The 27,767-nt window shown below is 33.4% G+C and overlaps 1 protein-coding gene across 1 annotated transcript; it reads left to right on the top strand.

Annotated features, from left to right (window-relative positions):
* Positions 1–17,150: 17,150 nt before the first annotated feature.
* On the top strand, positions 17,151–23,417 carry LOC143075135 (fatty acid-binding protein, adipocyte-like). Its single transcript, XM_076250450.1, has 4 exons — positions 17,151–17,330; positions 19,230–19,402; positions 21,793–21,903; positions 23,213–23,417. Exons 1-4 carry the CDS (start codon positions 17,243–17,245, stop codon positions 23,270–23,272), a joined length of 432 nt encoding a protein of 143 aa, XP_076106565.1. The 5' UTR covers positions 17,151–17,242; the 3' UTR covers positions 23,273–23,417.
* The last annotated feature ends 4,350 nt before the right edge of the window (positions 23,418–27,767 follow it).

Genomic DNA, 27,767 nt, shown 5'->3' with positions numbered 1-27,767 from the left:
TCATGCTCTTGGAAATATATTTCAGAGTCAACCAGAGTGTTGTTTACTTGAAGTCAACATATCGGCCATATTTACATTTCCCTTTGATCTAACTGCCTATTATCTATAAGATCACGGACATGGCTTGATAGTCGAAAATATGGAGAACGACGTCATTATGTAATGCAACAAAACATTGTCTTGTGAATACGATTCTCGCTATTTTATTTACTTTGTATACAATTCTTTTAAATAAGATTTGTACTCGCACCATTGCTTTTTTGACGAAATATTAAGGGCATTGTCACTTACTTATGATTCAATAATCATTAATGTAAAACAGAAATGAGAAAGCAGATTCGCAATTAATACACCCTAGTTGAAACTTAAATGAATAAAACGAATGTTTGTAACGGTCAACTCACTTATCCTTAGAGCAGTAATGATCCGAATTTCTCCATAGCTGACAAATAATGAACATTTTGTCAATCTGATGACCCAATTCATACTCGTAATTTCTGAAACACAATAATTAAATATTTTGTGACCGACAAAATCATATCTGACAATTAAATCTCTTTGTATCGACCATTCTATGACTATCGTTTACAATTAAAAGAATATCGAAACTGTATTTGTGCCTCCTTCAATTCTCAGTCTGGTTAAATCCTTATAATTATTTGTTTTTTGGGATAATGAATTTATTTTCCACACTAATAACCTCTGTTACACGTAAATTGTATATTTGTGTCATTAAATTGGCCTGGCACATGATTATATTTGTTTGTTAATGCAAAGATATGTACTCCATGAAATTTGCTATCTGACAAAAAATAATATACAAAAACTCATTCATATCAATGTGTTGTGTTTAATTCAACGATTAACGCGAAGTAAAAATAAATGTTGTTAAGAACAGGATTGTGTTCTCATTGCCGCCATTCGTTTACATAGTTACTGTACGAAAAGAAGTTCGTTGAACGCCGTCTATCGAAACATATACAACGTCAAGAACTTCTTCCAGAAGTCCTCTTGGCCAATCATATCAACGTGTTCCCTAGTATGCAAATCATACTAAAGTTATTTGTATATACAAAATGCGTTTGAGATTACTACAATAATGTTGGTACAAGATAGTAACTATGTCTGCTAGACTACTTTAAAAAATAGAGACACCATGCTCTTCTTATTCATAAATTCATTTCTTTACATCAGAACATTTTGAACTCACTTACTTTTTTTTAGATACACAACACATATTTGGTTAAAAAGTAACAAAATATCAGCTGATACCACACGTTTTTTTTTTTGTTGGAAGTTTTTATGTGATTTTGATATATCAATAAACGCTCGTAGGGTGGGTCAATGTACATGTATAAGTCCTTCGTAAAAGATGATTCATAAAGTGTTTGAACATTGAAAATACCATTGTTTGTTTCTCAGACTTCTTATACTTGATTAATGCAAAATGAAACAACGCACATGCGTAAGAACCTGGTAAATAACCATAAATATTTAAATTAGTTGGTGAATGTACAATACTTACGGGAACTGTGATCTAAAATAATATGAGGAAAACATAAACATTTGAGAAAACGATATGAATAATTATTCAGCTCGATAAATAGTGTAATGTTGTCACGTTTAACTACATACAAGTATTATACCAATAAAAAAAAAAAAATAACTACCATTCACTTCATAACAATACTATGCATTCAGGTGTTAACTGATCTTTAGTAGGGTTGTCTGTTTGACATATCCTCCGTTTCCATTCCAGTTGTATACTTCAGTTCCATTATTCCTCGGAGTACGGTAATTTTGTTATTTTACTATATGTAGGATGTTTGATTATTGCTTACTTCTATCTATTGGACTATGTTTAAGTTATTTTAGTGAAAAGTTTTTATTTGCTTTGATTAAAATTTCGTTTTAATTTAGAGTTGTTATTTATTATTATTTGCTTTTGTGTAGATAACACATGATTTACATTATTTGCTACAAAAATTACATATTCAGATGCATTTATTTGTAAAGATGTATTCATTTGTCATCATCGGTATAATTTAGATATGTGATTGCCTTCTTTGATTTTATTTAAATTTTTTGAACGTTCGGAATTCGAGTCATCATGAGACTGCAACCTGTCATGTCACTTTTAGTTAAGCAGTTTTCAAGATATCTCTTCTTAAAAAAATAGTCCATCAATTAGAATGTCCTTTTTAGCTCACCTGGCCCAAAGGGCCAAGTGAGCTTTTCTCATCACTTGGCGTCCGTCATCCGTCGTCGTCGTCGTCCGTCGTTAACTTTTACAAAAATCTTCTCCTCTGAAACTACTGGGTCAAATTAAACTTAACTTATCCACAATCATCATTGGGGTATCTAGTTTAAAAAATGTGTGGCGTGACCCGGCCAACCAACCAAGATGGCCGCCATGGCTAAAAATAGAACATAAGGGTAAAATGCAGTTTTTGGCTTATAACTCAAAAACCAAAGCATTTAGAGCAAATATGACAGGGATAAAATTGTTTAACATGTCAAGATCTATCTGCCCTGAAATTTTCAGATGAATCGGACAACCCGTTGTTGGGTTGCTGCCCCTAAATTGGTAATTTTAAGGAAATTTTACTGTTTTTTGGTTATTATCTTGAATATTATTATAGATAGAGATAAACTGTTAACAGCAATAATGTTCAGCAAAGTTAGATTTACAAATAAGTCAACATGACCGTAATGGTCAGTTGACCCCTTTAGGAGTTATTGCCCTTTATAGTAAATTTTTAACCATTTTTCGTAAATCTTGGTAATCCTTCACAAAAATCTTCTGCTCTGAAACTACTGGGCCAAATTATTCTAAACTTAGACATAATCATCTTTGGGGTATCTAGTTTAAAAAATGTGTCGGGTGACCCGGCCATCCATCCAAGATGGCCGCCATGGCTAAAAATAGAACATAGGGGTAAAATGCAGTTTTTGGCCTATAACTCAAAAACCAAAGCATTTAGAGCAAATCTGACACGGTAAAATTGTTTATCAGGTCAAAATCTATCTGCCCTGAAATTTTCAGATGAATCGGACAACCCGTTGTTGGGTTGCTGCCCCTAAATTGGTAATTTTAAGGAAATTTTACTGTTTTGGATTATTATCTTGAATATTATTATAGATAGAGATAAACTTTAAACAGCAATAATGTACAGCAAAGTAAGATTTACAAATAAGTCAACATGACTGAAATGGTCAATTGACCTCCTAAGGAGTTATTGTCCTTTACAGTCAATTTTTAACAATTTTTATAAAATTTGTAAATTTTTACTAACATTTTCCACTGAAACTACTGGGCAAAGTTCATTATAGATAGAGATAGCTGTAGGCAGCAAGAATGTTCAGTAAAGTAAGACGTACAAACACATCACCATCACCAAAACACAATTTTGTCGTGAATCCATCTGCTTCCTTTGTTTAATATTCACATAGACCAAGGTGAGCGACACAGGCTCTTTAGAGCCTCTAGTTTTCTTTCGTACAATTGAGATGCTGAATGAACACACTTCCACTTGTATTTTGGTCCATCTGATGAGTTAAGTCTTTTTCAACTGATTTTTATAGTTCGTCCTTATGTTGTACTGTTATACCACTGTCCCAGGTTAGGGGGAGGGTTGGGATCCCGCTAACATGTTTAACCCCGCCACATTATTTATGTATGTGCCTGTCCCAAGTCAGGAGCCTGTAATTCAGTGGTTGTCGTTTGTTTATGTGTTACATATTTGTTTTTCGTTCATTTTTTTTTACATAAATAAGGCCGTTAGTTTTCTCGTTTGAATTGTTCTACATTGTCTTATCAGGGTCTGTTATAACTGACTATGCGGTATGGGCTTTGCTCATTGTTGAAGGTCGTACGGTGACCTATAGTTGTTAATATTCTGTGTCATTGTGGTCTTTTGTTGATAGTTGTCCCATTGACAATCATACCACATCTTCTTTTTTATACACTATATAGTAAGTATTGTTCTTTTAGTGAATTGTATGTGTAACTGTATGGTATACCTTTATATTTTTGAGATATGAGAGTAATGAAATGGACATTAAAGTCATAAGAAACGAGTGACCGGTGGAAAATAATGTTCTTCCAATTCTTGAACCAATACATACAAACATCATAAACTTAGTCTTCGTGTAAATTTCGTATAATCGTCATTTTTTTTTCAATCGGTCAGTGTTGTTGTGAAAATATGGCAGGTAATTAAAGTTCTTGTTTTGAAGCCGAAGTTTAACGATTGCCCGTGCATATGATCACCAGATTTTTACGAGATGGGTCACTGAGGTCCACATTAACAAAAATTTGTTATTGTAATACAATATTTCTGTCCATTGTATTATATATTGAATCCTGACATAAAAAATATGGCTGATTTACTATGCGGGTATATAGATTTACAAATTAAAGAGCACATATGGTCAGTTTTGGTCAATGCGGTCAAATAATTTTGTTGTACAAGTCAGCATGAGGTTAACTACTGAACTTTTGTTACGTCTCAATATTTTGAATAAAAGGAGGACATGCTGGCATCCTAAATTTATGCGAACATAAATTTGTTATTGTATTGCAATATTTCTGTCCATTGTATTATTCATTGAATCCTGACAAAAAAATTATGGCTGATTTACTATGCAGGTATACATGGTATATAGATTTACAAATTAAAGTGCACATATGGTCAGTTTTGGTCAATGCGGTCAAATAATTTTGTTGTGAAAGTCAACATGAGGTATAAAAACTATTGAAATTTTGTTACGTATCATTATTTTGAATAAAAGGAGGACATACTGGCATCCCAAATTAATGCGAACAAAAATTTGTTATTGTATTGCAATATTTCTGTCCATTGTATTATATATACATTGAATCCTGACATAAAAAATATGGCTGATTTACTATGCGGGTATATAAATTTACAAATTAAAGTGCACATATGGTCAGTTTTGGTCATTGCGATCAAATAATTTTGTTGTACAAGTCAACATGGGATATCAAAACTACTGAAATTTTGTTACGTATCAATATTTTGAATAAAAGGAAGACATACTGGCATCCTAAATTTATGCGAACAAAAATTTGTTGTTATTGTATTGCAATATTGCTGTCCATTGTATCATACATTGAATCCTGACATAAAAATTATGGCTGATTTACTATGCGGGTATATAGATTTACACATTAAAGTGAATATATGGAAGATTTGGTCGATGCGGTCAAATAATTTTGTTGTACAAGTCAGCATGAGGTATCAAAACTACTCAAATTTTGTTACGTATCAATATTTTAAATAAAAGGAGGACATGCTGGCACCCTAAATTTATGCAAACAAAAATTTGTAGTCATGTGTTTAAATGAATTAAACTATTGCTGATTGTGGCTGCATAGTTCAAGGATGTATAACTAACAAAGACATATACAAATAACATCAAATATACATCTTTTCAAAGATATACATAATAAAGTGCAAATATGGTTGAATTTGATAGGTATTGGAATATATATTCAGTGCCCGTTATCATTGTAACCAAGATCGGTTTTATAATTGATAGATTGTGAGATCACAGATAAATTTGTGTTACAAGCAACGTTTTATGCGTACTTTATTTTCAAATATTTGTACTTAATCCTGTTTATATAACGGAAGTATTAATTTTACTTTATTTTCGATGTTTATACTACGAAACAAAGATATTAAAACTATTTTTAAAAAATCGATATAGAGCGGTCCTGGTTACAAGTTAACTTAGTGTTGAGCAGACCAGTCAAAAGGTAACTTGGGAACAGGTCTGGTTTTAATCGGATTTGTCAAAGCAAAAGTTAACTTATGTTAACTTTGTGGCAGGACTGGTTTCGAAGTTAACTTATGTTAACTTTACGGCAGGACTGGTTCCGAAGTTAACTTATGTTAACTTATGACAGGACCGGTTCGAAGTTAACTTATATCAATAGCGGAACTGTTTCCAAGTTCACTTTTTGACAGACATAAAAACAGTCCTAGGACCAAGTCCGCTTTTCAAGTTAACTAGATTTTGGTCCTAGGACTGGTAAGAGCAGTCTTAAATCCGGTCACAGGTTAACCTTGACCAGTCCAAATGACTGGTTATCAAGTTATTTTTCTGTACAGGTTAGGACTGCACCCATCTGTAGCTCTAACAATCCTAATCTTTCAACGACTCTCCGTAGACAAAAAGAGGTCTACTGGATTAGACAATTGGGAACTGCGACACCTTATGGTTGCAATTACAAAATTGATGGTATAGGTTTTCTATCTAGTCCTTCGTGTAACTCGGTGAATGTGATGAATATTTTCAACTCGACTCCTCGTCGTAGACGCAGTCATGGACATCGTCATTATACATCACCTTCTCTGCATGATGTTACGTTTTATAATGAAAACTATCCATTGAGTTATAAAAACACATTTGGCAAAACTTTTAGGAATTTTGATCCTCAATGCTCTTCAACTTTGTACTTTATTTGGCCTTTTTGACTTTTTTGGATTCGAGCGTCACTGATGAGTCTTTTGTAGACGAAACGCGCGTCTGGCGTATATACAAAATTTAGTCCTGGTATCTATGATAGGTTTATTTATATGCATTATTTGTTTTTAATTTGAGGTTTCTTATGACTTTAAATTATTAAGATTTTACCTGGTGATATTTAGTACCAATGACGTCATTGAACAATATATTTCATCGAGAATACACAGTTCATCTCGAGTGTTATGAGCCTGAAAGACATAACAAAATATGTATGTATGAAGATAAACTGAAACTGGAAAAAAACAACATTAGAACAACTCATCTTGGAATAGAATAGGTGGAAGCGAACAATTGGAGAGCCTGTATATTCAAGAAGAGGGGCGAAAGATACCAAAGGGACAGTCAAACTCATTAATCTAAAACAAACTGACAACGTCATAGCTAAAACTGAAAAAGACAAACAAACAACAGCACACACGACACAACATAGAAAACTAAAGAATAAACAAAACGAACCCCACCAAAAAACTAGGGGTGATCTCAGGTGCTCCGGAAGGGTAAGCAGATCCTGCTCCACATGCGGCACCCGTCGTGTTGCTAATGTGATAACATATACGGTAAATAGTCTAATTCGGTAGGTCACATTCATGAAAGGGAAGGGGATTGTAGTTACGACGTAAGGAACATATCCGATATCATTTGTGAAACGGTTATTCCATAACGGTCAACCAACTCGTGATGGCGTCCGTAAAATTTACGAAGGGATGATTTCAACTTCACCATTTGGAACTCTTGGTTTAATAGCTTCCTTGTGAGCAGCAACCCTCTATCAAGAAAATCATGATAGGAAATGCAAGCACGGGAATATCGTATCAATTGGGAGATATATACCCCGTATGCAGGTGCTGCTGGAATGTTGCTACTTAGAAATGGAAAGTTCACAATTGGAAAGCTGAAATCATCTCTTTTGTCGTAAAGTTTTGTTTTCAACCGACCCTCATTGTCAATTTCTAGATGTAAGTCAAGATATGAGGCCGACTTAACTGTATCTGTAGTATCTTTTATCTCTAGCTCGATTGGATAGATGCGTTCCACATAGTCACCAAATTTTGAATTATTAAGTGAAAGAACATCATCTATATAGCGAAAAGTAGATTTAAAGGATATTGCTAACTTCTTATCTTTCTTCCTAAGAAGTTCCTGCATGAAGTCAGCCTCATAATAATAAAGAAACAAGTCGGCAAGTAGAGGGGCACAATTTGTTCCCATTGGAATGCCGACAGTCTGTTAAAAAACACGTCCTCCGAACGTAACAAATATGTTGTCAATCAAGAAATCAAGCATCTTGATAATATCAGTTTCAGAGAATTCTTTGTTCGAATCAGAGTGATTCTTAACAAAGTAGGATTTATCCCTCCCTAAGACAAGATACTTTTTTCAATATAGGGTTAGAGAATGTGCTTTATTTTATTGCACGATTAGTTTTTGGTGTTATATAAAGAACTAAATCGTTAGATTTGGTCACAGGATGAACGACTTCAAAAATAGATACAGAAAACACATTGAAAGCCTGAAATTTTATATTGTTGGCATTTGGTATTGTTTAAACCAATGCAGTAGGTTCTTGAAATCGAATACTTAATCACCCTCGTCAAAATACTAGAGTTTAAGATATACAGTAGGATGAATTCATTTCACGGTGTATAAGTGATCTAATACGTTATAAATTGGTTTTAGTTAATTTCATATGGGGTTTAAGCATCGTTCGCTCCCACATAGTATATAATGTATACATACTTAGAAGCTTCTTTTTAACAATTGTGAGCCAGGCATTACCAGAAGCCTCTTTCTAAGATTTGAAAGCCAGGAATGTATTATATTATATAAGAGGTCTCTTTGCAAACAAAGGCAACATGGATTGACTTGGACTTTAACAAGACTTAGTGCTTGTTTCGTCCGATGAATAATTAACCCTTACTATGCTGCATTGTTTTCAGAAATTGTCTGAATTTCGAGTATTTGCAAAAATATGCAAATGATATGCAAATGAGCTGTACCCTGATGCTGATGCATAGCAATTGCAATAAATCTAAGATAGGGGATCACGGGATGGGGTGATCGGGTGAGGAGGCTGGTAAGGGTGGGCGGGAATTTGCCCCAAAGTTGGTACTCAGGTGCAAAAGGCGTCAATTTTGACGTTTTTTGTTTCTTTTTCTCGACCTGTAAGTCCGAGAGATGCTAATAGATGCATCCATCTGTAGTTTTAATGTAGAGTGGACCCCAGTGAAACACTTTTATCACAACAGTTGTTAGGTCGGAGTAAATCTGATCTTGGATCATCATTTGCACCAAACTTCACACAATTTCCGATTTTTTCCGATTTTGAACTTTTAACTCGACTTGCAACCGGAAGTAGTCGTTTCCTTGGCGTATTTTGATAATAAACACGATCAGTCGTTATGTGCCTTTAGGTTAACAGTATTTGTTAAGGTTTCAGTCCTCATAACTCCGCGTTTCAGAACTCGACAGTAAGCCCACCCCTCCAAAAAACCCAATTTTGTCCGTTATCAAACTTTGAATTTCGTATTTGAGCTCAAAATTAATATTAAAAGTGAGAAACTTGACAATCAATAGTGTCAGATTGAGGAAACGTGCATACACTACGAATTAAATGGCATTACGATGACGATGCCAAAATAACGAAGGTCTGGGTACGACCGTAATATTATGGCCTCTGCACCACAACGGTTAAAACATAATAACATACAAAAAATGGTAATAGTATTATCAAAATATTTGAGTAATGTTGTCAGGTATTACTTACGAGTTTGAGTTATGTTGTCAGGTATTACTTACGAGTTTGAGTAATGTTGTCAGGTATTACTTACGAGTTTGAGTAATGCTGTCAGGTATTACTTACGAGTTTGAGTTATGTTGTCAGGTATTACTTACGAGTTTGAGTTATGATGTCAGGTATTACTTACGAGTTTGAGTAATGTTGTCAGGTATTACTTACGAGTTTGAGTAATGTTGTCAGGTATTACTTACGAGTTTGAGTAATGTTGCCAGGTATTACTTACGCGTTTGCGGGCGTACTCTTCATTTGCCAATTTCTCCATTTTTCTTTTAAATTCTTCATGTTTGCTATGTCTATATTTATTCAAATTACAAACTGTAAAAGCTGGAAATTCTGTGTATAATTCATGCTTGAAAGAAGTAATTATCGGAAACGAGCTGTACAGTATAAAAATGTCAACAAGTTGTCTTATAACTAATGTTACGCATGCAAAAAAGGCAAGAATCCATAGAATTCGTTTGAATGCCGAGTTTGTCGAAAATATATTAGCTATGCCATGAATGGTTGATCCTGAAGCGATATCTGTAAGTTCGTCTTTAAATTTAATGTCCGGCATTTTTGGTGACTTTTCATCTGTAATAGGATCTGAAGACATTCTGCCCAATTCAATTACACTGTAATTAGTAAATATGTTATGCAAAATACAAAACTAAATTTGTTACATTTTATCAGTTACTATGCATATATAACTTAGTTTTTACTACTGACGACTTTCTGACTGAATTTGGTCGACCAACACGGCAGAACTTGGAAACTATAAACAAAGGTTTTTCACATACAACGTACAACGTGTTAATGATTTATTATTGTTTCCAAATTAAAGAGTAAAGAAAGATCGCAAATGTTACACCTTTTGTTTCATTACTTAATTTCCCAATGATCATGTTTAATCAGTCTGCAGCATACACAACTTATAGAAAAGTGTTGCTGGACTAAAGACTTACTTTACAATCTCAGTTTCAGAATAATTAAAGCGATAATGAATACGAATACAAATAAAGGATAATTGTGTTACGTGTAAATTTTGATTGATGTACCCCTAATTTTGATATTTTTACCTATAATGTTTGTTTGTTTTGTTCACACATCGTTGTCAATATAATGAAATTGTATACTACTGTTATAAAAGTGAGCGGTTTATCTAGCTATAAAACCAGGTTCAATCCACCATTTTATACATAATAAAAAGCCTGTGCCTATTCAAAAATATGAAAGTTGTTATCCTTCGTTTGATGTATTAAAGTATTGGTTTTTTTCTCATTTGATTTGGAAAAATAAAATTACAAAAATAATAAACTCCGAGGACAATTTAAAACGGAAATTCGTTAATCAAATGCCAAAATAAAAAGTTAAAACACATCAAACGAGTAAATACCAACTGAAATATTTCTGAATTGGTACAGGCAATTTCTTATGTAGAAAATAATAGTTTAAACCTGGTTTCATATCTAGCTAATTCTCTCACTTGTATGACAGTCGCATACAATTCCTTTATAATGTTTTCATTGACATCATGTTTGTAGCGTTTGGTGGATAAAGTTATAAACACATCATACACATCAAAAGAATGGACAACAACTGTCATATTACTGTCTTGGTACAGGCTACTTTCGTATGTAGCGTCGCAATCTACGTACAAATAACAGATTATTTCAAAATGACATTGGTGAAAAAAAAATCTGTTTAAAAAAAACACATACCAGGAAAAAAAACAGAAGTTCATTTGCTAAATTTGGGAGTGGTACAGCTGCTCGTTTGAAAATAAGACTGGCAGACATGAATGTATTTTACTTGAAAATACTTTTTTGTTACAAAAATAATTGGAGATGAAATGCATTGTTTAAAGAATTTTACAGAGTATGGAGATTTGCGTTGTAGTTTTTTGTTTGTAAAGTATCTATAAGTTATGTTGATATAATGCATTTATCTGATGGTGAAATATTTGAATTAAATTGTTATTCAAAATATATACTTTCTAACTGCTAAATCATTATATTGAAAAGAATATGTTTTAATATTGCTAAGTAAATGGGGTAGATATGTATTAATATAGTCTCTTATATCTCTTTTTTTAGTAGCTCTTGTAAGTTTGTGTTTAAGCTTTATTACCTATTTATATTGGGTCATAAATGAAGAAGTGAGACTTTTAAAAATATTGTCTTGTCTTGTCTATAAACATTTTGTATTTAAACATTAACATTTAAGTGAAATAAAAGTTATTTGATTTAAATATCTGAAATAAAGTTGGCTGTGGAGTACAATTACGTTGAAACTCTGGGTTTAGATTTATTTGATTCAACTGTAACTACATAAAAAGATAATTCAAAACTAAAATATATCAAAATTTACATTCATACTCACAATTACAACAATTATACAATTCCTATCCTTAAATTATACCGTTTGTGTCATCTAATGTCTAAAAATTGTTTGTCTACATTTCCCGTATCATAAGTAAGTACATTGTACTTATACACCAAGAAGGTAAGTCCATAAATGAAATGTCTAAAAGGGAAAAACATAAAAGAAAATGTGGTATTATTACTAATGAGACAACTTTCCACAAGAGACCAAATAACACACAAATTAACAGCTTTAGGTCAAAGTATGCATTAATTATAAACACTGCACTGACGATGAAACAAATTCTTGATTAAAACAATCAAGAGATATGCAAAATGTGTTAAAATTAATTGTATTTCAAACGCAGTGGTTTAAACATTTTGATATCAATCGCTGCGATTTGTTTTTCTATTGAAGAAATTAGAAACGGCATGCAAGGCTGTATACACTAGAGTGTGTAGTGAATCACAAGGATTAAAAAGAAATTTTATTTTATCATATATAACAATATGAAAACAATAATATTTTGACATTGAATTGAATATTTTTTCTACACTTTAGGACATCGATGTCTTATTTTTCCACAAAGTGATCTTATTTTATGATTACTTTGATTCCTTTGGCAACAAACTTAAAGGTCTCCATGCTATCAATGTGGGCGATACATTTTATCATACAAATAAGTTTACTCGTAAAACCTCATTATTTTTAAAGAGGGGGTCAAAAGGGTCTCGCATTCGTTTATAGATAAACGTCTTTACAATATGGTAAGCTAAAATTCTAGAGCAAATTGTGAAATTTAACTATAGAAATTATACGGAACTGACAAAAGACCTACAACTTACACAAGAACTAAAAAAGAAATAACGACCACCAGTAACAGTAAAGTTAAAAGAATCCTGTCTTTGGATGAGACGCACAAACGCACACAGATGTCGGAGTTTCACCATACATAGGTAAGACGAGTTAGAGAAGACATAGACTGGTACCCGGATGGTATCTGACAAATCTGGAGAAGACACAAATAAAGGCAATAGTAGTATACCGCTGTTTCAAATTTATAAAACGATTTAGAAAAAAAAACAAATCCGGGTTACGAACTAAAACGCATCAAATATAAGAGGAGAACTACGACACAACAGACTGATACACAACATTAAAATGTAACACACAGAGAAACGAACTATAAGATAACAATGGCCATTTCCCTGACTTGGTACAGGACATTTTTAAGAAAAAAAAGTGGGTTGAACCTGGTTTTGTGGCATACCAAACCTCCTGCTTTTATGGCAATGTTAAATATAACATTTAAATGACAACATAATATAACATGACAAGACTACAATACAAATAAAAATAAATGGGGGTACATATAGGACAGAGAAACACCCGAATAATAGCTAACAAAAGGTACCAGGTTTAAGATTTAATACGCAAGACGTGCGTTTCGTCCACACAAGAATAACCAGTGACGCTCATATAAAAAAAGTTCGAAAAAGTGCAAAGTTGAAGAGCACAGACGACCAAAAGTTCCAAAACGTTGCGACCAATACGGCTAGGGTTACTGCCTGGGTTAAGAACATCCTTATTATTTAGAATTATTCATACTTTATTATAATAATTTAACAAGATATTCCCCAGATTAAACTTGTCAAATAACCGTCTCTCTTTTATTTATACCTTTAGCATTGTCTTCGCATTTGACACGCATTTGACACGATTTGTGCAGCTAGTAAGAAATAACAAAGGGGAAATTAAAATGTTAACTCAGAATAAAGACGTTATACATCACGACTAATCGACGTAAGTCTGCAAAGGACAAGTAACACATCGACTCAAGAAATACCATTCCGTAAAACATTATGATAGATTTAGCATAAGTAATCCACTTTCCAATTACGTAGAGAAAGTTCAAATGCACCTGTAAATTGTATCAAAGCAACAGAGCAATTTACAATGTATTAAAATGTTTTTTTTAATGCCTCGGTCACAGCTTACCGGATAGCTCGAACGGACGCCTAACGGATAACTTTTTTTCAATCCGTTCATGTCCGTTAGACGTCCGTTCTTATCCGTTAGACGTCCGTCCATATCCGTTGCATGTCCGTTAAGCGTACGTTTTATCCGTCGGCGTCCGTTCTGTCCGAAGGAAAAGTTTGAGCATGTTCAAAACTTTGAACGGACGTCCAACGGATAAAATGTCCGTTGAACATCCAGTTAGGCGTCCGTTTTGTACGGTACTCGTCCGTTTCGTTTCCGTTTTGTATCCGTTACGTGTCCGTTATACATCCGTTGGAAGTCTGGAAGATAAATTCACCATCGAATTTCTACCGGACGTTTAACGGATAAAACGGATGAGAAACGGACTTCTACCGGACGTATAACAGATAAAACGGATGATGAACGGATCTGAAACGGATAAATGCCAATTGTAAATTTCGCGTCAGAAATGCCAATTATTGGTATGTCAGATTTCTTAAGGTTCATGAATTCTTATTATTCATAATCGATCTTAGAGTATAGGCACGTCTTCACAACAAGCAGTTCTTATTCAGGCCAGACACTGTCCTTTGGCGGAATTTTGAAAAATAAACCAAAACCAGTTACACAGAAAGAATATATATGCGATTTACAGGTATTATTATTGTCGCCTTTGATTTTTCCGTATATCTTGTTCATCCGTTTTATCCGGTACGCTTCCGTTAGGTGTCCGTTTTATGCGGTACTCGTCCGTTGGATGTACGTTCGACATCCGTTCTGTCCGGTACGTGTCCGTTTCTCGTACGTTGCATATCCGGTGTGTGTCCGTTATGCATCCGTTACACGTCCGTTTTATTCGGTCTGTACATCAACGGACTCCCAACGGATTACAATTTTGTCAACGGACAACTTTAATTTTCATCCGTTAGGCGTCCGTTCGTGCTATCCGGTAAGGTGTGACCGAGGCTTTAGGTTCAAAGTTTAATGGGAAAACGGCAGAAAGCTGTTGATAAGTAACTTAAAGATTTAAGTATCAAAATGACATAGAAAGATTTGTTTAAATGATAACACTTACCTGCCTGCTTCTCTGGTTACAGAACACTTACCTACCTGCTTCTCTGGTTACAGAACACTTACCTACCTGCTTCGCTGGTTACAGAACACTTACCTACAATGTACCTGCTTCTCTGGTTACAGAACACTTACCTACAATGTACCTGCTTCGCTGGTTACAGAACACTTACCTACTTGCTTCTCTTGATACATAACAGTTTGTGTGAATGATAGGACTTTTAAAACTGCTGCCTGTTTACAGAACAGTTTGTGCACTGTTTTTTCAAGTCTTGCTTTATATAGAAATATACATCTCATTTCAATTAGTGTCAGATGAATATCTTTGTGTAAATCAAATAATGGTTTTTTTGCGAGGCGGTTTATGAATTCAAAACGAAAAATAGTCGCAAAGGTTGCAAGCACCAAAATTTAATAAGAACATCAGTAACGAAATTGAGTTAAATTGATAAACACATTATCGGAGAAAATGAGATATTGGTGCCGGTATTATATTAGGTTCACTTGTTTTTTTTTCTTTTCTTTTTTTCAATATTCACGAACTAATCCACAGTTTTTTACACGTTGTTATCACGACAAAAGATTGTGTCCTTGATACTAATTTAATTGAAAGAAATCTAATTGTCCTAGTGTAATACCTAATTGACTAAATGATGAAATGCAATTGCTCATTAAAATTGATACAGTCGGATCTGAAAACACAAGTGGTCATTTAGCATTATAATATAATTCTTTCTCATTTTAAATTGTCATTAGATGTTATCATTTACAGAAATAAAACAAAAAATTATCAACAAAAGTCAAATGAATTTTTAAATTTGCTGACATCGCTATCTTGGACAAATCGTGTATGGTGTCATATGATTGCCGACGAGACAAATGTATGAGATACATTGTATGAGTTTCATGCAACAATGAGCAAGCCCACGCCATATTGTTGGGAAAATCACAGCTAGTCCATAGCCAACAACTAATGAATTATAGACTAAACTATCAACATCTATACCCCTATTGTAATCTTGTTATGTATGACTTTCAAAGCCTCCGATTGAATGGTTTCTATGGTAGAACTAAGTGACCTTTAACTATATATATATATAAATTATTGCCTCTAAGAGGTTACGTTTACGTATAAATTGATAGCTGCTGTATTGTAAGTAAATGCCCAACATCCAATATTTTTCTCTGATAATAATGGTGGTAGAAATTGCAGTATTGAGGCTGGCAAGGGCGAGTATTGAGTTTCATAGTTTCTGCATTTTCATTGCTCTCTGCATACTAGATATATCAGCTATGAATTATAGTGGTCAGTGATCTAATGCAGATTTACGGATGAAGGTTCCAAGTTTTGTTTAGTATTTTTAAATATCAGTGTCAGCTAGAAATAAAATGTCACTTATCAATTATTTACATATTAATTCGTCGTTAACTTCAGCCGAATATGAATGAAATACTTGTCACTGGACGTTAAAAAAAAAAAAAAAACAATAATCAACCAACCTGTCGTATGAATATATCATTTTTGTTTTTGTATCTCAGTAACTGATGATATTTGATAAAAAATGCTTTTGCACAAGGCAGGATCAAAATGAATATACTGTAACTAAAAATGCGGGAAATGACTGTGTAGAAATGTAAAAATAAACGTTATTGCAAGATCCCCCCCCCCCCCCCAAATCACACCGTCTCCCCAACCCCTAATACCTTCCTGCTTGTAAAATGACTCGGGATAGGGGTATCACTATTTTTTTTTTATCATAGATATTGCTGTGAAATCATAACATGTTGACCATAATTGTCTTTTGAAATATATTATTCTAATGGTACATGTACATTGTATATTGTTTTAGTACTGTCTAGTGTACATATATTGTCAAAAGAAAAATGTATCAGTGAACGACGATGCAATAAGACAATAGTTAGACAGCAACCATTTAACTGCAAGGGGTTGGAACAGTAGAGGTCGGGGTTTTGGTTATGTATTTTTTTTGTAAGATTTTTTTCGCCATCAAATTTAATTAGACTTTCGACGTTATCAAATAAATATTTTATTTCCAATACTTAACACTACAAGGTATGGGGAAGTATGGATTCAGATGATGTTTTTGTTGTCATCTACTCGACCAAAATATATTTTTTAATCAAATTAGAGATCAGAATATTTGTTTAAGGAAAAAACCATAGCCCCACCCACTGTCATCCCTTTACCTATCGTTTGAAACATATTGAATCAGTTTTTTATGAATCAAAATTGTCTTATGTTGGTGAAACATTCGCCTATGGGCTCATTACATAATATTTTTTTGAAAACTAGTCGTTCTATCAATCTGTCACGTATACAATCTGTCCACTGCATTATTTTACATGATATGAATAATCGACATTCGTCATCAACAACTTATAAATTATGAACTTTTTCAAGGCCATTTCTGCCATTGATCCATGACCAGGGACACTGCAGTTATCTCACTAAAAAGGTTGTAATCATTAAAAATGGCCACTGATGAGATGAAAAGTAAATTTGAAGGAAAATGGAAACTTTACAAGAATGAGAATATTGATGCATTCTTTTCTGATGTTGGTAAGTAGCAATGTATACATGGCGGCTATTTTTAGAAAGCGGAAGTCAATGGGAATGTTTACAAACAACGAACAGCTGATGCCGACGGTTATAACTTGTTACAAGATTTAGGAAATTTTAGGAAGATTTATGATTAAGCGAAATCCGATTTTAATTCGTTAAATATTTTGTTTTATTTTTACAAACGTAATCTTTACTATAAAGTTTTAAGTAAGAAAAATTGACAAATGACGTGAAATGTTACATGTACATTTGTACACTATGATGAATGTGAAGGTCAGTTTGATACAGTAAGAGGCAGGGCATTGTTAATTTTCATACAATATATCTCTATTATAAAGATGTTTGCCAGTTAAAATATGCCAGTTCTATATCGGGGGCGTTAAAAAGGGGGGCGGATCTCACGGAATAACGCGAAATAAAATTGCCATTTCACGATGAACGAACAATTAAAAATTTATTGCACGTTGATCTTTTTACCGATTTCACGACACACAGTGAAAAACGAACTTTTTTCACGGCTTCTTGTGAATTAAATCTTTTTCGAAAACAGCCTTATATTCAATGTATCAGCAAAAATCGTGGGATACACCAACTTGTGTATTTGCAGAAATCATTTTAAATGCACATACAATTAATTTTAAAATTTTGACAACTGCCACATCATACAGGATACAACATGTACAAGGCAACCCTCGAAAGGGTTTTTTGTGTGGTGAAGTTTTGTTCTCCTTTTATAATGCATTGGTCAATTTTGTTTTTGCATACCTGGTATACATATTTTCTCTTTTTGGACGTTCCTTACATGTATGTATATACATTTGTGTTTTGATTTGCGGGTAGACTGATCCCGCAATTAAGAACTGAGGTTCAATAAGGATATAAAAAGAAAGTGCATGATAATTGTAACACATTAAAGTAATAATCATTTTCAGTACAACTATATAAAAGAAGATGTGGTATGATTGCCAATGAGACAACTATCCACAAAAGACCAAAATGACACAGACATTAACAACTATAGGTCACCGTACGTCCTTCAACAATATGCAAAGCCCATACCGCATAGTGAGCTATAAAAGGCCCCGATAAAATAATGCAAAATTTCAAACGAGAAAACTAACGTCCTAATTTATGAACAAAAAAAAAAAAAAAAAAAAAGGAACGAAAAACAAATATGTAACACATAAACAAACGACAACCACTGGATTACAGGCTCCTGACTTGGGACAGGCACATACATAAATAATATTAATGTGGCGGGGTTAAACATGTTAGCGGGATCCCAACCCTCCCCCTAACCTGGGACAGTGGTATAACAGTACAACATAAGAACGAACTATAAAAATCAGTTGAAAAAGGCTTAACTCATCAGATGGACAAAAATAGAAGTGGACGTGGTTCGGTACTTATACATCCCGACACAAAAAGACACAATGAACAGATCTGAGAGTACTCGCAATTATCTGACAGCTAGTTTAAAGCCACTAACAACTAATAAAAAAATCATGCAACTAAGACTAAACTATCAATCCGTACACATCCAACATCCAATGGATTTAGTGTAAAGACGTCATAAACAGCCAGAGAAAAACATGACCTTGTGCAATGCTAAGTTACAGGTATCGACAGATTGTTGATCCATGAATATGTATATACATATAACATACTAGTAATATTTAGTTAGCTTTTAATTTACTGATAACAAAATCAATATTTATACCAATAAAAACAATATTCAATGATCTTATAACAGTGTTGAATAGGTAACCTTTTAGAATAAGTTTGTTTAAAGGAGCGACAAGTTTACATGGATCATAAAACTAGTTGTATTGCTAGTTTTGGTTCATTCTAGCATAACCCGAAAGCTTTTAATATTATTTGTTCTTTACAATATAGGTGTAAATTTCCTTGTGAGAAAAATGATTGCTGCTGGCTCCCCAACCCAAACAATAACTATCAACGACGATTCTGTCAAAATAGATGTGGATGCTGGGTTTAGAAAAAGAGAGGATGTAATTAAATTAAATGTGGAGGAAGACAAGACAACAGAAAATGGAGAACCGGGAAAGGTCTGTTTGGTACAGTAATGCCGGCTCCGTATATGGACTAAATAAATACTAATATCTAGAAATTTACAATTCGAGTTGGTAGCAACCTAATCTATCGAGGGCAATACAGATTTAATTTTTTTCGCAATGAACTTTCTGTATCATGATCATTGGCAGCACTTACATAAGCTACAGAACCGTAGCTCATAGCTATAGATCCTTGTGATGTTGTTAACTGTTTGCGAACCAGTTGGCAAAAAGTAAAAAAAAAAAAAAAAACGTCATAAGAGCTACGGTTCTGTAGCTACGCTGTCAGTTTATTTTCGATTTATGAGTTTGACTGTCCTTCTGGTATCTTTCGTCCATCTTTTGCATAAGAAATGTATGATTGTCTAGTATCTCTTTTATTATATTTTAAAATTTTAGAGCTGGTATTTGTTGTTTTGAAAATGTCATGTTAGCTTATAGCCGCTGTTTACCCCTCCCCCTTTTCAATCTGGTTCAGTGGAATAACAAAAGTACATTTAAATAAAGAATGATTTAAATCAGTACCGAAACTACTTATTCATAAAATCACAATTGAATGCTTTGTTAATAGTTGATTGCGAAATACAGTGATCAAATACTCAATAATGCAGTCACAAGTTGTGAAATTAACAGAGCATCATATACCCGTAAGCTAATCCATGTATCAATGTTGAAAGGACAACGTAACTTCATATGTATCACCCGATCAAATGTGTATTACTATAAAGTGCAAAACCATTAAAATTGAATGAATTTGAGGTAAAAGATAGAAAAGAGTATTCATTTTTTTTGTATTTCCTGATTATAATTGATAAATATATTTAATTTGGACAGATCCAGCCATTTTGAAAAGAGGAGTTCAAACCACTAGAAAACCATATGAAACGTTCACATAATTAAAATAGAAAGAAAAAAAAAACATATAAAAATAAGGCGTTCTAACACCCAGTACACTCCACTGGAAGGCAATTTTATTATAATTGTATAGAACAATCATGTAAAATAATAAGACATCTAATGTATATAAAAAAGAAGATGTTTAGTTTAGTTTAAACATATTTTATTTGCTGAATTAAAGCAAAATGGATTAGACACAAGTAAATCATACTTATGAAGTCTTCTCCATAATACAATATAAAGTTACAATAATAGTATAATATAATGGACATGCATATAAAACAAACAGTTTATACAATATAATACTAGCTTTCATAGGTGAACAAAGAAGAGACAAAGTAAAAAAGGAAAAAGAAAGTTTGAAAAATCGTATACTTCTGTGACGATGACTTGTGGATTGATGGCAACGATGACGTCCTGTGTCAGCAATAGTAACGCTCTATCAAGGCATAAGAAATCTGTTTGACCTTTTTATGTAATTCTGAACATGTTTGAAAATTTGAATATTTTGTTCGTTCGAAAGTTCCAAGTGTCCGCAAATTAATAGTTTTGTATCTAAAACAAAGTTTTCAGATAGCCAGTTAAGGTTATCGAATAAGTTTTTCCTACATAATGTGTATTTTGGGCAAACGAAAAAGTAATGGTAGACATCCTCAATATCGGACCCACAATGACAAGAGGGATCATTTATAATGTTAGCTCTAAATAGGTCATTGTTTAAGGATGAAGCGGAACATCGCAATTGCGTTAAGATAATATTTAATTTCCTTGGGCCGTACAAATAAAACGTTTCAATTTTACATACTAGACTATCGTTTTTTAATTCTTTCTTAAATTTAGAAATAGAGTCGACACTGCGAATTTTTGGATCAAGTTTATTCCATTCACGTATAGTAGAGGGAATAAACGATTCAGTAGTAAGGGAAAGTCTACAAAATGGAACAATAATATCTTGACCATTTCGCAACGGGTAGTTGGTTGTACTTTGTACACAAGGAGGTACAAGATTACATAGATATTCTGGTGCATGCTTTTGGTTCATGTTATAAAACATCTGTAATTTTCTTCTTCTTCTTCTTTCAAAAAGAGATTCCCAGCCAACCTCAGAATATAAAGTTTCAGTTTTTGTAAATATTGGTAGACCTGTTACTATTCTTGCGGCCTCCAGAAAAAGAAGATGTGGTATGATTGCCAATGAGACAACTGTCTACAAGAGACCAAAATGACACAGACATTAACAACTATAGGTCACCGTACAGCCTTCAACAATGAGCAAAGCCCATACAGCAACTTTTATTTGGAATTGAAGTTCAGGATGCTCACTGCCGCCTATTCATTTCTGCTGTCTACAATGAATTTCCAATTCCTTCATGTTATTTATTGTCATTCTTGTGTACACTCGTCCTGAACATGCATGAAATATTTGCCACTGAACGTTAGGCAACCAACAACTAATCAATCATTATTGTGTATGTTGTATTTGTCAGATGATGGCGACTTATGAGGATGGCAAGATAAAATTCGTACAGACACCAAACGATCCTAAATCTACTGTTACGACGATGATCAGAGAGAGAGAAGGAGAGGAACTTGTTCTGGTAAGACTTGTCTCTATTTTTGTATGTAAATACACAAACACGAGATGTAGCATACTTCATTGTGATCGAAACACAACGTATGACAGATCACACATAAAACATATGTACGGTCTCTTTCAAAAAAAAAAATATCCTTGTAAGAAGATTTACAAAAGTTACACAAATGGCAATACGTTAAGAAATGACAAAAGACAAATTACTTTCATTTACTTTACTTGTTTCATATAAATATTCAATCTGCAAGTTGAAGTGATGTTTAAATTGCTAATCCAATTATCAATCATCCATATACATAAACCAGAAAAGAGCAGTGCGTAAATGTTGTGCATTCTGAACGACTTCGTCACAAATTAATGGTTTAAAATGTGAAAGCCTGGATTAAAGTACTTCATTGACGGTATGAATGGTCCGATGATCAACCAAAATCAATGTTCGGTTTGGACTTGGGTCCATTAGCTCGGGTAAAACTACTCTTTTCCATTAGATCAAAATGATAGCTACAAATGTAGTAACGAATTGGGATCGACATAGATTTATTAGTTTAAGATTTCTCAGTATGGCTGTTTTTCATTATTCATATAAAAAACAAAATAAAACCTATCAAGTTATTAATAAGAACCGCATCGATGGTATCGTGGACGCGTTCTCAATGCAATACACACAGCGAGTGCTAGAGGTCATACCAACTACTTCAACATGTCTGTTTGCTGCTTCTCTGCCAAGGAGACACCATTTAGAAATATAAGCAAACATTGGTCATCTCGGAGTGTGTCTGGGTAGGGAAACATGTCTTTCCTGTGGAATGTGACTTGTGTCGTAGCACAGTGCTAGCACTAGTATCGAAACAATCCTGCTCATTTCGTTGGGATAGTACACAGGCAAAATTTGCTCACGGGAATTTCACTTGAATCTTGCATGGAATCCAAATAAAACATTTCAAACTCAAAGGATAAAGAGTGGCGTAAGATAGCAATGGACATTCAAATTCACAAGTCGTAAATAAACTTACAACGTCATGACCAACAGAAAAACAATAGTACACAAAATACAACGTATCAAACTGAAGACTGGGAAACACGAACCCCACCAAAACTGGGGTGAGCACAAGTACTCCAGAAAGGGTAAGCAGACCCTCGCCCACATGTGGAACCTGTCATGTTACTCTTGTTTTTAAAATTGTCTGTATTACAATGTATTTTTTAATATGTTTACACTAAAAGTCAAATATAATTCTTTAAGTATAATCTTTTTCCATCCGACAAAATGATTACTAGTTATCTGACTTGTACCATAAGACTTACTATTTCAGGTTATGATACGACATAAAAATCCTGAGATTGTAGCAAAGAGGTGGTTTAAAAGATTGTAGAACCTGATGTTTGAGTTATTTGATGGTTGTAGAAGCTGACTTCTTGGGGTTTTTAAATTTACGCAATTTGTTACGAAAAATGGTGCTTGCGTTAATATTTTCCCAATCGTTATAAATTTACAGATTAAACAGTTTTACAAACATGCATGTTGTTATATTCATATAGAATTTCATATTTATCGCATAAATGACGACTTATTTTTTTGTGTACGTCATATTAATGTTACTTACATTTTATGTATTATGTTTTTCTTTCTCACAAATGTATTAGCTAAAACGGATTTAATATACACAACAGACTTTGACATGAAAGGAATTCTAATTCAGTTTCAGTGCAGTTAATTTTTATAGTGTTATGATATGTAAAGTTTTAGTTACATGTATGTCTGTACGATGCTAGCTACATTTGTATGCATATTCCACAGGCACTTGACTCAGAAATATTTTTTTTATATATATACCTTAATATAACCTATATATGTTATATTAAGGTATATACGATTTTTTTTGTCTGAGACAAGTGCCTGTGGCATATTCCTGTATTGTATATGAAATAAAGGACATTAATAGCCAATTCCGTAATATGATTGTCTTAGGTTTCATAAAAAAAATAAAGACATTGAAATTAAAACTTGAAGTAAGATGTGTATTTTTACATATCTCATTGATTAATCCGTTGAATGAAACAATGTGTAAAGAAAGAGTAAATTCCAGGATAATTTTGCCAGTTTGTTTAGTTTGTGTTAATTCGTAGTGAGTCAAATGGACTTTATCTAGTGACGACTTATGCGCAGATTTGAGATTAAAGTGTATTGTCGTAAATATGTAAAGTTAAAAGTATCTTTGTAATTTTTCTATAAATTATATTATACAATCTGTCCTTTAATAATTTGAAGTCAAACCAGTCAGCCTACGTTGATCTACGTTGAAACGACAAAACGTAAGATAGCGTATTTACCGTCATAACTGTCTTAATCTGATATATTTCTGAGTGCTGCAATTTAACTTGTTACACATGTTACATGAGTACCACATAAATACAAACAACTTGTGTCCGTCCAAATTTTAAACACATAAATATATTTCGGTTATCTTTCTTTGCACCATATTATGAGTAAGATTACAATATGTTTTAGTTTGGTACGTGCACATTTACATATTTTCTTTTAAACAAACTGTCAACTAAAAACCTTGACGTTGCTCAAAATTGTTTACAGTTGTGTAACTTATTTTGGAACGAACACATTTTTTGGTTTGTGTGCACTGGTCATCTTTATTTAACAGCTATGCGACTGATACAAAGTTACAAAAAAAAAAAAAATAAAGAAATGAATTTTATGCACAGTTTAAGCACTATTAAATATCTTCCTTTCAGTTCAAATACTGTCCTTCCTTTTATGTGGACCGCATCGTTGATCTCATGGTAGCGTGTTCGCTTCGAGTGCAGGAGGTCGAGGGTTCGTACTTCAGCCGGGTAAAACAAAACACTTTAAAAATAGTATTTCTAAGCACGCAGAATTAAGGAGTAAGATAAGATAAGATAAAAGATAAATTTATCATATTAAAGTGTCACGTATTGATCTTACACAACAGTAAAATATTTTCAAGTACAATCTATAGAAAACAAAGATCAACGCTCAGTTTATACAGACTTATGAGACATTATAAGGAGTAAGGAGTCGGCTCGGAGTCAGAATAATGTGTCTTGGTTACTTGTCTTCCTGTGGACTGTTACCTTGTGAACTAGCACGTTAAAATCAGGTTTAGCGTTTTGGTCTAGTACAAAGCAGGGTTATATGGATAAAACATTAACATATTCTCGTCCTGAATGTGCATATTAACTTGCCGCTAGACGTTACGCAGCAATCCAACATCATCATCCTTTTTGTGTCGGCTGAAATTTTCCCACAAAATTTGATTTCATATATGCCTGTTCAAAATCACTCGCTCCTTATCGACGAATGACAATGGAATTTACAAATTTAGTTCTCTGCCATACTATTGTCTTTTTCTAGATAATACACGAAGCAGAATTAATTGTGTATGTGGTATCCCCTTTTTGTAGCAATGAAAAGCCACCAAACTTGGATTTATTCATTGAATTCAGTAAGTGTAATCATTTATTAATACGGAATATTGTAAAAAAAAATATGTTATCATTATTATATCGTTATTCAGTCTTACTGAAACCTCCCCACCTGGTGTTGTTCCCCTTCCCAATTTATTCAATTCTAAACTAACGAAATAAAACTTATTATCATAATTGCATTGAATTAAAAGAAAAAAAGTCCTATTTTCATACTTGTATAAATATTATTTGTTTGGACAAGTGACTATAATATAGATAATTTCAAACAACAAACAATATAATAAAAGATGTTACATTATGTCGTTATTTTTTACATTTGGATCTCTCTTATGAATTTCATATCCTTATTTACTTGTATATTATAATTTCAAACTCTACGCAAACTTAATGAACCATGTCTGTCTTATGATTGAAATAAAGACCGATTGGTGGTGAACATGAGGGGCGGATCCAGGATTTTCGGAATGGGTGGGCGCTAAGTTTTATTTATGCCGAGCGGAGCGAGGCGAAATTTGTTTTTGAGGTAAAATTATTGAAATATTCTTCTATAGGGGTGATATGTAGATATCTCGAACTATTGTTATGTAAAATTAGCGAGAAATTAAAGTTTCAAGCTGAAACCGCCTTAATCAACACCTGACAAGAATCTACAATAACTGCAATAAACATATGTGAGCTTCTATTCATTGAGACTATCCTCATATATTTTCCAGAAAACGGGACTGAAGACAATAAGGATAGAGGCAGACCTCAATCAGGAATACATAAGCTGGCCCTTCATATATAAAATCTAGCAATTGTTATGTCAATGGTTGCTTGGAAAACTGGTGTTACATTCATATTAGTCAATCGAATATCTTCAGGGGGGAAATACAATAATGACATACTAGTAATATATTTGTATGCTTCCTAGTGGATCCTCCGGACCAAATATCAAGTGACTGACCGACAGATGAACGGACAGAGGTAAAACAATATGTCCATATTCTTCGGAGAACCACCGAGCTATGATGGCAAGATCTCCCACAAATCTACAACAATTAATCTCCTACATGTAACTTACGCAGTAAGGGATTTATATTGCATATATGAGCGAGTTTATAAAGCTACAGTTATAAAGCTGGAGCCGTAGTCATGCGAATATTTTATTTTGATTCTGTGTTTCTGTGGAAAATTATCTACAACCAAGACACCAGCACCTGTTGTAAAATTATCTAAATAGAAATATCAGGTAATATCTTAACTAAAAACATTGAAAGACATGGTGCTGGTAGTTGTGACATAAAGAAATACAGAAACACCACAATTAAATAATTGTTTTGCAAATCGCCAATATGTCTAAGCCAATTGTACATGGTTTCAATAATGTGAACTGCCTTACTTAAGAATTACTTTAACACTCCATAACACCAGCCCTTTCAAACTTGGTTAAGACGATTGAAATGTGAAGATTTAAACAGTTAGACGGGCGGACCGACGAACGCAAAGTGTGGCGAGACCGATCAAAATTGCTCACCTGACCAATACTAATATTATGATTTGCTAACGAAAATTTTTAATTTTACCACCGATTTTTAATTGTCCTTTCATAATATCTGTTTTTTCACTTTTTTAATTTTTGGAGGTCGTGCCAGACTTAACTGCGTTCGCCACAAACAACTAAAATTAGAATGAAATGCATTTACGAAGTTAATATGTTTATTTACTTGGGACCCCAATCACGTAATACGGTACATATTTCGACTTAATTTATAGGTTGCAAGTGAGAAATAAATATAGGCACAGAGATACAAATTTATAAACTAATCTTTCGCCTGAAACAGTATTTCTATCTTTCATTACGGATATTACAAAAAAAGAACTCACCTAGCTGTCGACTGTTTTCTTGACCGTGCCATGATGAAATTGTGAAAGTGAGTAAGAGATGTTTTGGAACTTAGATTATCATGAAATTGATTATAAAAACCGCAAATACAATGTAATATTTGTTTTCACTTTAACTTCTAAAAAAACCTATAAGTTAAAAACATACCATGCTTTTCAAATTTTTTTTTTTGGGGGGGGGGGGCACGCCCGCCACGCCCCCGCCTAAATCCGCCCATAACATTAAGTCTTTGCAATCAGAATTGAAGCAAATGAGAAGACAGAATATGTACCAAAACAAAATAAAATGAACTTGTTTGAGCAAGTACAAAGTACTCGCTATTAGATAGAAGAAGATGTGGTATATGGGCTAATGACACGGTGGGTACGGTTGTCCTGCGAGAAATCGTTTTGTGCTGGTGATCATTGAATAAAAGTAAACAAAGACGAAAAAGATGATTTTTGACGTTCATAACTTTTCTCTCATAAAAATGGAAGGAAACAGTTGAGATTTTTCAGTTTTGTTTCTTATGGGTTCATAAG

The sequence above is a fragment of the Mytilus galloprovincialis genome, chromosome 5 (assembly GCF_965363235.1).
Source record: "Mytilus galloprovincialis chromosome 5, xbMytGall1.hap1.1, whole genome shotgun sequence".
NCBI classification, from domain to species: Eukaryota; Metazoa; Mollusca; class Bivalvia; order Mytilida; family Mytilidae; genus Mytilus; species Mytilus galloprovincialis.
This window is presented reverse-complemented; position numbering and strand designations above follow the sequence as displayed.

Coding starts and splice junctions, on each gene's coding strand:
- LOC143075135 (XM_076250450.1), top strand. CDS start 17,243: ATGGCCACTGATGAGATGAAAAGTAAATTTGAAGGAAAATGGAAACTT. Junction 17,331..19,229: donor TGCATTCTTTTCTGATGTTG/GTAAGTAGCAAT, acceptor TTTACAATATAG/GTGTAAATTTCCTTGTGAGA. Junction 21,904..23,212: donor AAGGAGAGGAACTTGTTCTG/GTAAGACTTGTC, acceptor TTACTATTTCAG/GTTATGATACGACATAAAAA.